Below are 15,000 nucleotides of genomic sequence, written 5' to 3' on the forward strand. Positions count from 1 at the left end.
TCTCTTTCTCTCTGTCCCTCCCTCTCTCTCTCTCTCTCTCTCTCTCTATCCCTCTCTCTCTCTCTCTCTCTGTCCCTCTCTCTGTCCATCCCTCCCTGGCTGTTTTCACACACACTGTAGTTTTCTCCGTCCTGAGAGTGTGTGTGTGTGTGTGTGTGTATGTGAGAGTATGTACTTTTCATTGAAATACAGAAGTTATAGGAAATACAGAAGTGAGCAGGGTCCATGAGTGAAAAGATCACAGTCATATGGACTTTTGGACAAATGTTTGAACCCATCCTCAATAGACCTGGAAAAAACAGGTTTCAGTCTGTGTGTGTGTGTGTCTGTGTGTGTGTGTGTGTGTGTATATGTGTGTGTGTGTGTGTGTGTGTGTGTGTGTGTGTGTGTGTAAAGTCATCTCCCTTCAGCCTTTATAGCCACTCAGTGCAAACATACACAGAGTACTATGTGTAACACTAGTATATGTTTATGTACTGTTAATTGTACAGGGTGTGTGTGTGTGAGTGTGCGTGTGTGTGTGCGTGTGTGTGTGTGTGTGTGTGTATTAATAGGCACACTGACAGTAAGGGCTTGGTTTAACACTTTAAGTTTGTCACAGCCTGAGGGGAAGTGTACAGGGAAGTGAGACAGATGCAACAAACCATCAAACATCAAAATATAACTTCAAATTCAACTGTAATATCATACAGATTCAATTCACTTATTAACCACTTACACAACACATTCAATCAGTTATCCACTTCTTTCATTTACCATACATCAAAGGAAATTCCACACAGTACTCTCATACAGTGCGGATTAATTCAATAATCCATGACAGTATCCGCTATAATATAAATACTATATTATACTACCCGGTAGCGCGCTTTTAGTAATCCACATGGAATAAACTAATATACTGCACATTCAGTCAAAAACTCTAAACTGAGCTCCATAATGTACTCCCAATGATTATTAATGTACTGTGATACATGCAGATTAACTTTAAAGAGACTTTACCACCACAGTGAAATAATCTGATGCTGTACGGCGCACTGCAGTGTCTGCACGCTGAAAGGACAGTTCTCTCTCTGAAACCCTGTCTGTATGTACCATCACTGCCCGCATCCTCGCCGGTCCTCTACTGTAGTTATGCTGCCCCTAACAGTCTGGGAAAGCCCTGTGGTTTCTATCGAAACGCACGCCATTCTACACCACGGTATCAGTGACTGTAATACGACCCCCAGTACAGCCTTCATCTGTACTGGGTTACATGTGGACCCGTGTCTTACACAGCACCGTAGAACTGGACAGAACTGTCTTAAACAGCACCGTAGAACTGGACAGAACTGTCTAAGACAGCACTGTAGAACTGGACAGAACTGTCTAAGACAGCACTGTAGAACTGGACAGAACCGTGTCTTACACAGCACTGTAGAACTGGACAGAACCGTGTCTTACACAGCACTACAGAACTGGACAGAACTGTCTAAGACAGCACTGTAGAACTGGACAGAACTGTCTAAGACAGCACCACAGAACTGGACAGAACTGTCTAAGACAGCACTGTTGAACTGGACAGAACCGTGTCTTACACAGCACTGTAGAACTTGACAGAACTGTCTTACACAGCCCCGTAGAACTGGACAGAACTGTCTTACACGGCACCGTAGAACTGGACAGAACCATGTGGAATAGGATGGAATATTGAACAGAACTGTGTGTGGTGTAGAGTTGAGTTCTGGGTTATAGAGTTGTGTGTATATGTATATGAATTTATGTGTGTGTATAGCATGTGGTGCAGTTGCATGTATGTTGTAGAATTAAGCACGTGTTACAGAGCTGACTATGTGTGTGGTGTGGTGTAGTACTGGGTTGCTGTAACAGTGTGTTTGGTTTGGAACAAAATATGTGGTGTAGGGTTGAGTGTGGAGTGTAGCGTTGGGTGTGGAGTTGAGTGTGGAGTGTAGAGTTGAGTGTAGAGTTGAGTGTGGAGTGTAGCGCTGGGTGTGGATTAGAGTTGAGTGTGGATTAGGGTTGAGTGTGGATTAGGGTTGAGTGTGGATTAGGGTTGAGTGTAGAGTTGAGTGTGGAGTGTAGAGTTGAGTGTGGAGTGTAGAGTTGAGTGTGGATTAGAGATGAGTGTAGGAGTGTTAATGTAAAAAACAAACTACACAGGACCAGGGTGTGTGAATCTGTGGCGTTTCGCTGTGGTGATGGAGTTCAGGCCCATGTATCGGGCCCTTTTCAGTCATTCACACACTGACTTACGTACCAGGCCCGTATCAGTCATTCACACACTGACTTACGTATCGGGCCCGTATCGGTCATTCACACACTGACTTACATATCGGGCCCTTTTCAGTCATTCACACACTGACTTACGTATCGGGCCCTTATCAGTCATTCACACACTGACTTACGTATCGGGCCCGTATCGGTCATTCACACACTGACTTACGTATCGGGCCCTTATCAGTCATTCACACACTGACTTACGTACCAGGCCCGTATCGGTCATTCACACACTGACTTACGTATCGGGCCCTTATCAGTCATTCACACACTGACTTATGTATCGGGCCCTTTTCAGTCATTCACACACTGACTTACATATCGGGCCCTTTTCAGTCATTCACACACTGACTTACGTATCGGGCCCGTATCGGTCATTCACACACTGACTTACGTATCGGGCCCTTATCAGTCATTCACACACTGACTTACGTATCGGGCCCGTATCGGTCATTCACACACTGACTTACGTATCGGGCCCTTATCAGTCATTCACACACTGACTTATGTATCGGGCCCTTTTCAGTCATTCACACACTGACTTATGTATCGGGCCCTTTTCAGTCATTCACACACTGACTTACATATCGGGCCCTTTTCAGTCATTTACACACTGACTTACATATCGGGCCCTTTTCAGTCATTCACACACTGACTTATGTATCGGGCTCGTATCAGTCATTCACACACTGACTTACATATCGGGCCCGTATCGGTCATTCACGCACTGACTTATGTATCGGGGCCGTATCGGTCATTCACGCACTGACTTATGTATCGGGCTCGTATCGGTCATTCACACACTGACTTACATATCGGGCCCATATCAATCATTCACACACTGACTTACGTATCGGGCCCGTATCGGTCATTCACACACTGACTTACGTATTGGGCCCGTATCGGTCATTCACACACTGACTTACATATCGGTATCTCATGCCTTGTGTCTAATTTAATCATGTTAAACTGGGAAGGAGCAGGGAATTTATTCTCTACCACAGTGAAAGTTGGACTTTTTTATACAGAACCACTCAGTCGTTCAGTCATTCTAAAAAAAAAAACTGGAACGCATACACACACACACACACACACACACACACACACACACAGCCTGAAAATATTCACAGAATTTCTGCTAAAATTGTCTGATCTTCACTGCAAAACTCCAGGCCTCCTCTTGTTTGAATTTATCGTAACCATGGAGACCATTTTAGCCTCTGTCCTGATGGGGACTGTGGAGGGGCTTTCCTGTCCAACCACTTCCTCCTTTCCATGTTCCAGTCTGATGACATCAGAGTGAGGGGGCCTTTTCATTGGCTCTCGCCAAAGGCACGTGTGCACGTAAAATAAAGACTCCTTTGCTGAGAATTTGATGTCAGTTGGCCTCTTATACTATAATCTGATGTGTAAATACTGCCCCCTAGCTTTAGTCCTCCAAAGAGAGAGAATCATATTTTAAGAGTGTTTCATCTGCAGCTCTCTGTGTCAGGGAGAGGGAGCACTACACACCGAAATGGTGAGAGTCATTCAGAGAGAGATGGAGAGAGAAAGAAAAAGAGAACGAGATGAAGGAATGAAGAGAGATAAAAGAGCGATGGAGAGAGAGATGCTGTGGAAAGAGAGATGGAGGGAGAGATGTAGAGAACGAGAGGGAGAGAGGGAGAGAGAGACTTGGAGGGCAATGTTTTCAATGCAGGTGGTTGATATAATTAATGGCTCGTTGGTTATATTTGCATATTTTTCACAAAAGGGAAGTGTGTGTGTGTGCGTGTGTGTGTCTGTGTGCGTGTGTGTCTGCATGCGCACATGTCTGTGTGTTTGTGTGTGTGTGTGTGTGTGTGTGTATGCGTGTGTGTATGTGTGTGCATGTGTGTGTGTGTGTGTGTGTGTGTTTGTGTGTGCGTGCATGCGTGTGTGTGCACGCACGCGAGTCTGTGTGTGTGTGTGTGTGTGTATTCTCTAAACAGATATTTAGAGTGTGCTCTCAGCTGCAGTTGCTGGAAACCACAGAGAACTGACCCCCACCAGAAATCTGCAGAAATGTCTTTCAATTTCCCTCTAAACCCTATCTCTTTCGCTCTCTCTTTCGCCCTCTCCTGTTCTCTTTCGCTCTCTCTCCTGCTCTCTCTCTCTCTCTCTCCCTCTGTCTCTCACACCCGAGGGACAGCCTCGGGACAGTCCCAAAGGCCTTGCTGGTATGAAACAGGAAGTGATGTGTTGAACTATGACATAATAATGAGTAAGAGACTGGCCTCCCACTGAGCAGGTTATTAAAGACTGTCAGTCTGTTCTCAGTGACTAACTCCTTAATATGGCAATCCAATGCACCCCTCTGGTTCCCACTGCACCCCCTCTGGTTCCCAATGCACCCCTCTGGTTCCCAATGCACCCCCTCTGGTTCCCACTGCACCCCTCTGGTTCCCAATGCACCCCCTCTGGTTCCCACTGCACCCCTCTGGTTCCCAATGCACCCCCTCTGGTTCCCACTGCACCCCCTCTGGTTCCCACTGCACAACTTCAGGACTCAAGTGATGATGACGATGACGATGATGATGATGATGATGATGATGATATAATCGTGACCCACCCCTGATTTTCTCTCCCTCTGTCCCAGAGATGAAGATGTCAAAGCCAGTAGAAGAAGAGAACCTGGCTGCTGACTCTCCAGTGGACGGCACAGGTGCGTGCGTGTGTGTGTGTGTGTGTGTGTGTGCGTGCGTGCATGCATGGGTGCGTTTGTGTGTGTGTGTGTGTGTGTGTGTGTGTGTGTGCTTATGTGTGGATGAGTAATGCTCCAAACAGTAATGTGTGTTTCTCCCTTTCTTTGCCTCTGTCTCTCAGAGAGAAACGGGCCCGACTCAAACCTTCAGGTGTGTGTCTCTTAACCAAAGAGTAACAAGCACATGGTAGTCATGTGTTCTTAGGGCGCCTTCTAACTGGTACATATGTTTCATTCTTCCAGGTTCAGCCAATGAAAATAAACCCATTCTCCCTCTCTCCCTCATTGAGTAACACCAAGGTGAGTGTGTGTGTGTGTATGTGTGTGTGTGTGTGTGTGTGTGTGTGTGTAAAGTCATTCGCCTGATGTTTAGAGCTGATTTGCATGCTGACTGACAGCTATGCAAATCAGAGGTTGCTGTGTTTGACTGGTTTGAACATGTCTATAGGGAATAAGAGGATCTCTCACACACACCATCGTCTTTACTGCACAACACTCAGAGACAGAGAGAGAGAGAGAGAGAGAGAGAGAGAGTTCAGAACAGACAGGACAAGCTCTGTGTGTATGTAGACAGAAAGAGTTTACAGCAGAGAGAAAGAGAGAGAGAGTTCAGAGCAGACAAAGAGAAAGAAAGAGAGTTTAAAGGATAAAGAGAGACAGGTGGAGGATTCATCGAGAGATAGAGATAGAGGGAGAGGGAGAGAAAGGTTTGTGGAGGTCTATTGGCACAGTCACAGTTCGAATGGCCACATCAGTAAAACCCTGCAACATCCTGGCACCAGACATCAGCCAAATCGACCAATCACCACGTCCTATGGATCTCACAATGGTAATGACAGGATCAGATCTGTGTGTGTGTGTGTGTGTGTGTGTGTATCTGTGTTGGTTTCAACTATTTCTTTGAATAAGAATTACTTCATATAATTATTGTTTGCTATTTTGGGTAATAGGGTAACCTTAAATTGCAGTAACACTCTTTCGCTAAGATGTTGTGAACATTTATAATGGTCATAGTTTGTTTTTCAAACCCATAAATCATCCTCTGCAACCTGGTTGGTCCCTGACTGACATGGTGTGAATAGACCATGATTTGACCATAATGTGAAAATGTTTTTGGCCAGTGGAGAACGGTCCCTGTCACACAACAGCCTGCACGGTCGTTGCGACCAGGGACAGTTTGTTTTGGAAGTTTGTACTATTACCAAAGTTTTCAAACCAAATTTTTAACCAGCAAACACAGGCACTGTTCACACCTGCTGCAAAAACAGCTCTCCAGATTATTAGACTGTCATTGACTCTGGAACATTAGATTTTCATTATCTCCAGAACATTAGACTGTCACTGACTCAGGAACATTAGACTGTCACTGACTCAGGAACATTAGACTGTCATTGACTCAGGAACATTAAACTGTCAGAGACTCCAGAACATTAGACTGTCAGAGACTCCAGAACATTAGACTGTCAGAGACTCCAGAACATTAGACTGTCATTGACTCCAGGACATTAGACTGTTGTTGACTGCAGAACATTAGACTGTCGTTGACTCTAGAACATTAGACTGTCTTTCACTCCAGAAGATTAGACTATCAGAGACTCCAGAACATTAGACTGTCGTTGACTCTAGAACATTAGACTGTCATTGACTGTAGAACATTAGGCTATTATTGACTGTAGAACATTAGGCTGTCATTGACTGTAGAACATTAGGCTGTCATTGACTGTAGAACATTAGACTGTCATTGACTCAGGAACATTAAACTGTCAGAGACTCCAGAACATTAGACTGTCAGAGACTCCAGAACATTAGACTGTCAGAGACTCCAGAACATTAGACTGTCATTGACTCCAGGACATTAGACTGTTGTTGACTGCAGAACATTAGACTGTCGTTGACTCTAGAACATTAGACTGTCATTCACTCCAGAAGATTAGACTATCAGAGACTCCAGAACATTAGACTGTCGTTGACTCTAGAACATTAGACTGTCATTGACTGTAGAACATTAGGCTATTATTGACTGTAGAACATTAGGCTGTCATTGACTGTAGAACATTAGGCTGTCATTGACTGTAGAACATTAGACTGTTGTTGACTCCGGAACATTAGACTGTCGTTGACTCCGGAACATTAGACTGTCATTGACTGCAGAACATTAGACTGTCGTTGACTCCGGAACATTAGACTGTCGTTGACTCCGGAACATTAGATTTTCATTGTCTTCAGAACATTAGGCTATTATTGACTGTAGAACATTAGACTGTCATTGACTGTAGAACATTAGACTGTTGTTGACTCCGGAACATTAGACTGTCGTTGACTCAGGAACATTAGACTGTCATTGACTCCGGAACATTAGACTGTCATTGACTGCAGAACATTAGACTGTCATTGACTGTAGAACATTAGACTGTCATTGACTGCAGAACATTAGACTGTCATTGACTGTAGAACATTAGACTGTCATTGACTGTAGAACATTAGGCTGTTATTGACTGTAGAACATTAGACTGTCATTGACTGTAGAACATTAGGCTGTCATTGACTGTAGAACATTAGGCTATTATTGACTGTAGAACATTAGACTGTCATTGACTGTAGAACATTAGACTGTCATTGACTGTAGAACATTAGGCTATTATTGACTGTAGAACATTAGACTGTCATTGACTGTAGAACATTAGACTATTATTGACCGTAGAACATTAGGCTGTTATTGACTGTAGAACATTAGACTGTCATTGACTGTAGAACATTAGGCTGTCATTGACTGTAGAACATTAGGCTATTATTGACTGTAGAACATTAGACTGTCATTGACTGTAGAACATTAGGCTGTCATTGACTGTAGAACATTAGACTGTCATTGACTGTAGAACATTAGACTGTCATTGACTGTTGAAGATTAGACTGTCATTGGCTGTAGAACATTAGACTGTCATTGACTGTAGAACATTAGACTATTATTGACTGTAGAACATTAGACTGTCATTGGCTGTAGAACATTAGACTGTTATTGACTGTAGAACATTAGACTGTCATTGACTGTAGAACATTAGGCTATTATTGACTGTAGAACATTAGACTGTCATTGACTGTAGAACATTAGGCTGTCATTGACTGTAGAACATTAGACTGTCATTGACTGTAGAACATTAGGCTGTTATTGACTGTAGAACATTAGGCTGTTATTGACTGTAGAACATTAGACTGTTATTGACTGTAGAATATTAGGCTGTTATTGACTGTAGAACATTAGGCTGTCATTGACTGTAGAACATTAGACTGTCATTGACTGTAGAACATTAGACTGTCATTGACTGTAGAACATTAGACTGTCATTGACTGTAGAACATTAGGCTATTATTGACTGTAGAACATTAGGCTGTTATTGATTGTAGAACATTAGGCTGTCATTGACTGTAGAACATTAGACTGTCATTGACTGTAGAACATTAGGCTATTATTGACTGTAGAACATTAGGCTGTTATTGACTGTAGAACATTAGACTGTCATTGACTGTAGGACATTAGGCTGTCATTGACTGTAGAACATTAGGCTGTCATTGACTGTAGAACATTAGACTGTCATTGACTGTAGAACATTAGGCTATTATTGACTGTAGAACATTAGACTGTCATTGACTGTAGAACATTAGGCTGTCATTGACTGTAGAACATTAGACTGTCATTGACTGTAGAACATTAGGCTGTTATTGACTGTAGAATATTAGGCTGTTATTGACTGTAGAACATTAGGCTGTCATTGACTGTAGAACATTAGGCTGTCATTGACTGTAGAACATTAGGCTATTATTGACTGTAGAACATTAGACTGTCATTGACTGTAGAACATTAGGCTGTTATTGACTGTAGAACATTAGACTGTCATTGGCTGTAGAACATTAGGCTGTTATTGACTGTAGAACATTAGACTGTTATTGACTGTAGAACATTAGACTGTTATTGACTGTAGAACATTAGGCTGTCATTGACTGTAGAACATTAGGCTGTCATTGACTGTAGAACATTAGACTGTCATTGACTGTAGAACATTAGGCTGTTATTGACTGTAGAACATTAGGCTGTCATTGACTGTAGAACATTAGACTGTCATTGACTGTAGAACATTAGGCTGTCATTGACTGTAGAACATTAGACTGTCATTGACTGTAGAACATTAGACTGTCATTGACTGTAGAACATTAGACTGTCATTGACTGTAGAACATTAGGCTATTATTGACTGTAGAACATTAGGCTGTTATTGATTGTAGAACATTAGGCTGTCATTGACTGTAGAACATTAGACTGTCATTGACTGTAGAACATTAGGCTATTATTGACTGTAGAACATTAGGCTGTTATTGACTGTAGAACATTAGACTGTCATTGACTGTAGAACATTAGACTGTCATTGACTGTAGAACATTAGACTGTCATTGACTGTAGAACATTAGGCTGTTATTGACTGTAGAATATTAGGCTGTTATTGACTGTAGAACATTAGGCTGTCATTGACTGTAGAACATTAGGCTGTCATTGACTGTAGAACATTAGGCTATTATTGACTGTAGAACATTAGACTGTCATTGACTGTAGAACATTAGGCTGTTATTGACTGTAGAACATTAGACTGTCATTGGCTGTAGAACATTAGGCTGTTATTGACTGTAGAACATTAGACTGTTATTGACTGTAGAACATTAGACTGTTATTGGCTGTAGAACATTAGGCTGTTATTGACTGTAGAACATTAGACTGTCATTGGCTGTAGAACATTAGACTGTTATTGACTGTAGAACATTAGACTGTTATTGGCTGTAGAACATTAGACTGTCATTGGCTGTAGAACATTAGGCTGTTATTGACTGTAGAACATTAGACTGTTATTGACTGTAGAACATTAGACTGTTATTGGCTGTAGAACATTAGGCTGTCATTGACTGTAGAACATTAGACTGTCATTGACTGTAGAACATTAGGCTGTTATTGACTGTAGAATATTAGGCTGTTATTGACTGTAGAACATTAGGCTGTCATTGACTGTAGAACATTAGACTGTCATTGACTGTAGAACATTAGGCTATTATTGACTGTAGAACATTAGACTGTCATTGGCTGTAGAACATTAGACTGTTATTGACTGTAGAACATTAGACTGTCATTGGCTGTAGAACATTAGGCTGTTATTGACTGTAGAACATTAGGCTGTCATTGACTGTAGAACATTAGGCTGTCATTGACTGTAGAACATTAGGCTGTTATTGACTGTAGAACATTAGGCTGTCATTGACTGTAGAACATTAGGCTGTCATTGACTGTAGAACATTAGGCTATTATTGACTGTAGAACATTAGACTGTCATTGACTGTAGAACATTAGGCTGTTATTGACTGTAGAACATTAGACTGTCATTGGCTGTAGAACATTAGGCTGTCATTGACTGTAGAACATTAGACTGTCATTGACTGTAGAACATTAGACTGTTATTGACTGTAGAACATTAGACTGTCATTGACTGTAGAACATTAGGCTGTTATTGACTGTAGAACATTAGACTGTCATTGGCTGTAGAACATTAGGCTGTTATTGACTGTAGAACATTAGGCTGTCATTGGCTGTAGAACATTAGGCTGTTATTGACTGTAGAACATTAGGCTGTCATTGGCTGTAGAACATTAGGCTGTTATTGACTGTAGAACATTAGGCTGTCATTGACTGTAGAACATTAGGCTGTCATTGGCTGTAGAACATTAGACTGTTATTGACTGTAGAACATTAGGCTGTCATTGGCTGTAGAACAGGATGCTGCGACGTCTTTATATTTGTGTGAAAATATAAAGACGTTGCAGCAAAAAAAATAGAAATCATAACTTGGAATAACGATCATCTTAAATCATATTTTTCAGTATACACATGCCAAACACCTTTATCTCATTCTCTGTTTTTTTTCTGCCTTTTCAGAGTAAAATGGAGGGGGGCGAGGTGTCCCCCCCTGCCCCTGCTCCCTCTCACCTATCGACCACACCCACACAAACCCCCCTCCAACACACACAGCTAATGCTGGCAGGGAGCCAGTTAGCAGGGGTGAGACAAACCTTACTGAGCATGTATGAGCGTGAGCGTGAGAGCGTGTGTGTGTGTGTGTGTGTGTGTGTGGCTAGTGTGTGCTTTGCGTCTGTTGCTTTGAAGGTGTGTCTTACAGCTGGGTTCACCTTCCCTCCCCTCTCTGTCTTTTTTTGTTCCCTTGTTTTTCTTCCTCTTTCTCTTCTGATTGTCCCTCTCCTTTACCTCTGACCTGTCCTCTCTGCGTGTCTCTCTCTTTCTTCTCTGCGTGTCTCTCCTTTCCTCTCTGTCTCTCTCTTTCCTCTCTGTCACTCTCTTTCCTCTCTGCGTGTCTCTCTCTTTCCTCGCTGTGTGTCTCTCCTTTCCTCTCTGCGTGTCTCTCCTTTCCTCTCTGTCTCTCTCTTTCCTCTCTGTCACTCTCTTTCCTCTCTGCATATCTCTCTCTTTCCTCTCTGTGTGTCTCTCCTTTCCTCTCTGTGTGTCTCTCCTTTCCTCTCTGCGTGTCTATCTCTTTTCTCTCTGTGTGTCTCTCTTTCCTCTCTGTCTCTCTCTTTCCTCTCTGTCACTCTTTCCTCTCTGCATGTCTCTCTTTTTCCTCTCTGCCTGTCTCTCTTTCCTCTCTGCGTGTCTCTCCTTTCCTCTCTCTGTCTCTCTCTTTCCTCTGTGTCTCTCTCTTTCCTCTCTGTCTCTCTCTTTCCTCTGTGTCTCTCTCTTTCCTCTCTGTGTGTCTCTCTCTTTCCTCTCTGTCTCTCTCTTTCCTCTCTGTGTCTCTCTCTTTCCTCTCTGTCTCTCTCTTTCCTCTCTGTCTCTCCCTTTCCTCTCTGTGTCGCTCTCTTTCCTCTCTGTCTATCTCTTTCCTCTCTGCGTCTCTCTCTTTCATCTCTGTGTGTCTCTCTCTTTCCTCTCTGTGTCACTCTCTTTCCTCTGCGTGTCTCTCTTTCCTCTCTGCGTGTCTCTCCTTTCTTCTCTGCGTGTCTCTCTCCTTCCTCTGTGTCTCTCTCTTTCCTCTCTGTCTCTCTCTTGCTCTGTAGTTAACTCTCCTGCCTGCGCAGCAGCAGTTGTTAATACAGCAGGCGCAGCTCTTGGCTGCAGCCACCCACGCAGCCAATCAGCACCAAGCTCAGCCACAGCACAGCCAATCACAGAGCACACAGGATCAAACATCAGCTCAAGCCCCGCCCACTCCTCAGCAGCTCACCCTCTCTCAGCCAATCCAGCTCACTGCCCAGGTACAGCCAGCCAATCACAGTATAGGCTCTGCTGACAGGGGGAGGACCTGGACAAGTCACTCTTAAGATTACAGTGAATTTTTTCGTTTTTTTTTTCTTTTTTTCTTGTGTTTTTGGATCCCTCACTGTCTTTCCCTTTCTCTCTAATTTTATTTCTGTCGCTCTCTCCCTCTCTCTCTCTGTCTCTCTCTCTCTGTCTCGCTCTCTACATCCATCCGTGTTCTCCACCTCCTCTCTCTGTCTATCTCTCTCTCTGTCTCAGGACATTCAGCAGCTGTTGCAGCTGCAGCAGCTGGTTCTGGTTCCAGGGCATTCTCTGTCCTCACCCACACAGTTCCTCTTCCCACAGACCCAGACCCAGCAAGGGCAGCAAGGTGGGGTTCTCACCATCTCACACACACACACACACACACAGACACACACACACTCATAAACACACAAGCACACACACACACACACACACACACACACATACACACACAAACTCATAAACACACACACACACATACACACACTCACACACAGACACACTCATAAACACACACACACACACACACTCATAAACACACACACACAGACACACACACACATACACACACACACACACACACTCATAAACACACAAGCACACACACACAGACACACACACACATACACACACAAACTCATAAACACACACACACACATACACACACACACATACACCCACAAACTCATAAACACTCACACACAGACACACTCATAAACACACACACACACACACACACACACACACACACGTGCATAAACATAAATACACACAAACACACACACACACACACACACACATGAACATGCACATATATTAGCTGTACTGTTAGAGGGTTGTCTCTCTCTGTGATTTATATCTGTATTATATCTGTATATATCTGTTTTATATGCAGTGTTGAAGGGTTCCTTCTCTGCGTGGTTTATGTCTGTATCTACCATTTTAACTGTGCTGTGTTCTCAGGGCTAACATTTTAACTGTGCTGTGTTCTCAGGGCTAACATTTTAACTGTGCTGTGTTCTCAGGGCTGACATTTTAACTGTGCTGTGTTCTCAGGGCTGACATTTTAACTGTGCTGTGTTCTCAGGGCTAACATTTTAACTGTGCTGTGTCCTCAGGGCTAACATTTTAACTGTGCTGTGTCCTCAGGGCTAACATTTTAACTGTGCTGTGTTCTCAGGGCTGACATTTTAACTGTGCTGTGTTCTCAGGGCTGACATTTTAACTGTGCTGTGTTCTCAGGGCTGACATTTTAACTGTGCTGTGTTCTCAGGGCTGACATTTTAACTGTGCTGTGTTCTCAGGGCTGACATTTTAACTGTGCTGTGTTCTCAGGGCTGACATTTTAACTGTGCTGTGTTCTCAGGGCTAACATTTTAACTGTGCTGTGTTCTCAGGGCTAACATTTTAACTGTGCTGTGTTCTCAGGGCTGACATTTTAACTGTGCTGTGTTCTCAGGGCTGACATTTTAACTGTGCTGTGTTCTCAGGGCTGCTATCCACACCAAATTTAATTCCGCTACCTCAGCAAAACCAGGGGAGTCTCCTGGCAGCTCCATCCAGACTGACGCTTCAAGCACAGGTATGACTTCTCAGGAAAGGCCCTGGTCTCTGGACATCTGTAGGCCTCAGAGTACACAGAACAACACATCCACTCACAAACTATGAACACACACACACACACACACATATGCACACTCTGAGAGGGGTTGTCGTTACAGAGAGAGAAGGGCAATGTTAGTATGGCGGAGAACAGTGCAAGTGCCACAACCCCTGTGACCTCTCACCCTGAGGAGCCTAGTGACCTGGAAGAGCTCGAGCAGTTTGCCCGCACATTCAAACAGAGACGGATCAAACTGGGCTTCACACAGGTACACACACACACACACACACACACTCACACACACACACACACACACACACACACTCACACTCACGTACACACACACACATACACATACACATACACATACACATACACACACGCACACTCACACACACTCACACACACACACACACACACACACACACACACACATTACTCCAATCTAAATTTTTGAAAGCTGTTTGAAACACTGTGTGTGTGTGTGTGTGTGTGTGTTTCAGGGTGATGTGGGGCTGGCGATGGGGAAACTCTATGGGAATGATTTCAGTCAAACCACCATCTCTCGCTTTGAGGCTCTGAATCTCAGCTTTAAGAACATGTGCAAACTGAAACCACTACTGGAGAAATGGCTGACTGATGCAGGTAACACACACACACAAACAGACACTCACACACAAACGCACATAGTGACAGTGATGGTAACAGTAATAGTGATAGTGACAATGATAGTGACAGTGATAGTGACAGTGATAGTAACAGTGATAGTGACAGTGATAGTGACAGTGATAGTGACAGTGATAGTGATAGTGACAGTGACAGTGACAGTGATAGTGACAGTGATAGTAATAGTGATAGTGACAGTGACAGTGATAGTGACAGTGATAGTAATAGTGATAGTGACAGTGATAGTAATAGTGACAGTGATAGTGACAGTGATAGTGATAGTAATAGTGACAGTGATGATGACAGTGATAGTAATAGTGACAGTGATAGTGACAGTGATAGTTACAGTAATAATGACAGTGACAGTTACAGTGACAGTGATAGTAATAGTAATAGTGACAGTGACA

General features: G+C 43.3%; 1 protein-coding gene across 1 annotated transcript in view; it reads left to right on the forward strand.

Moving 5' to 3' along the window:
• Positions 1-15,000, forward strand: part of pou2f2b (POU class 2 homeobox 2b) — a 47,335-nt gene that overhangs the window by 25,486 nt on the left and 6,849 nt on the right. Inside the window, exons 3-9 of the mRNA XM_030785624.1 lie at positions 4,895-4,964; positions 5,126-5,150; positions 10,966-11,088; positions 12,559-12,670; positions 13,815-13,906; positions 14,046-14,195; positions 14,431-14,572. Of these exons, the coding sequence (XP_030641484.1) occupies positions 4,895-4,964; positions 5,126-5,150; positions 10,966-11,088; positions 12,559-12,670; positions 13,815-13,906; positions 14,046-14,195; positions 14,431-14,572 (714 nt within the window). The remainder of the gene's footprint in view (positions 1-4,894; positions 4,965-5,125; positions 5,151-10,965; positions 11,089-12,558; positions 12,671-13,814; positions 13,907-14,045; positions 14,196-14,430; positions 14,573-15,000) is intronic.

The sequence above is a fragment of the Chanos chanos genome, chromosome 9 (assembly GCF_902362185.1).
Source record: "Chanos chanos chromosome 9, fChaCha1.1, whole genome shotgun sequence".
In the NCBI taxonomy this organism is placed as follows: domain Eukaryota; kingdom Metazoa; phylum Chordata; class Actinopteri; order Gonorynchiformes; family Chanidae; genus Chanos; species Chanos chanos.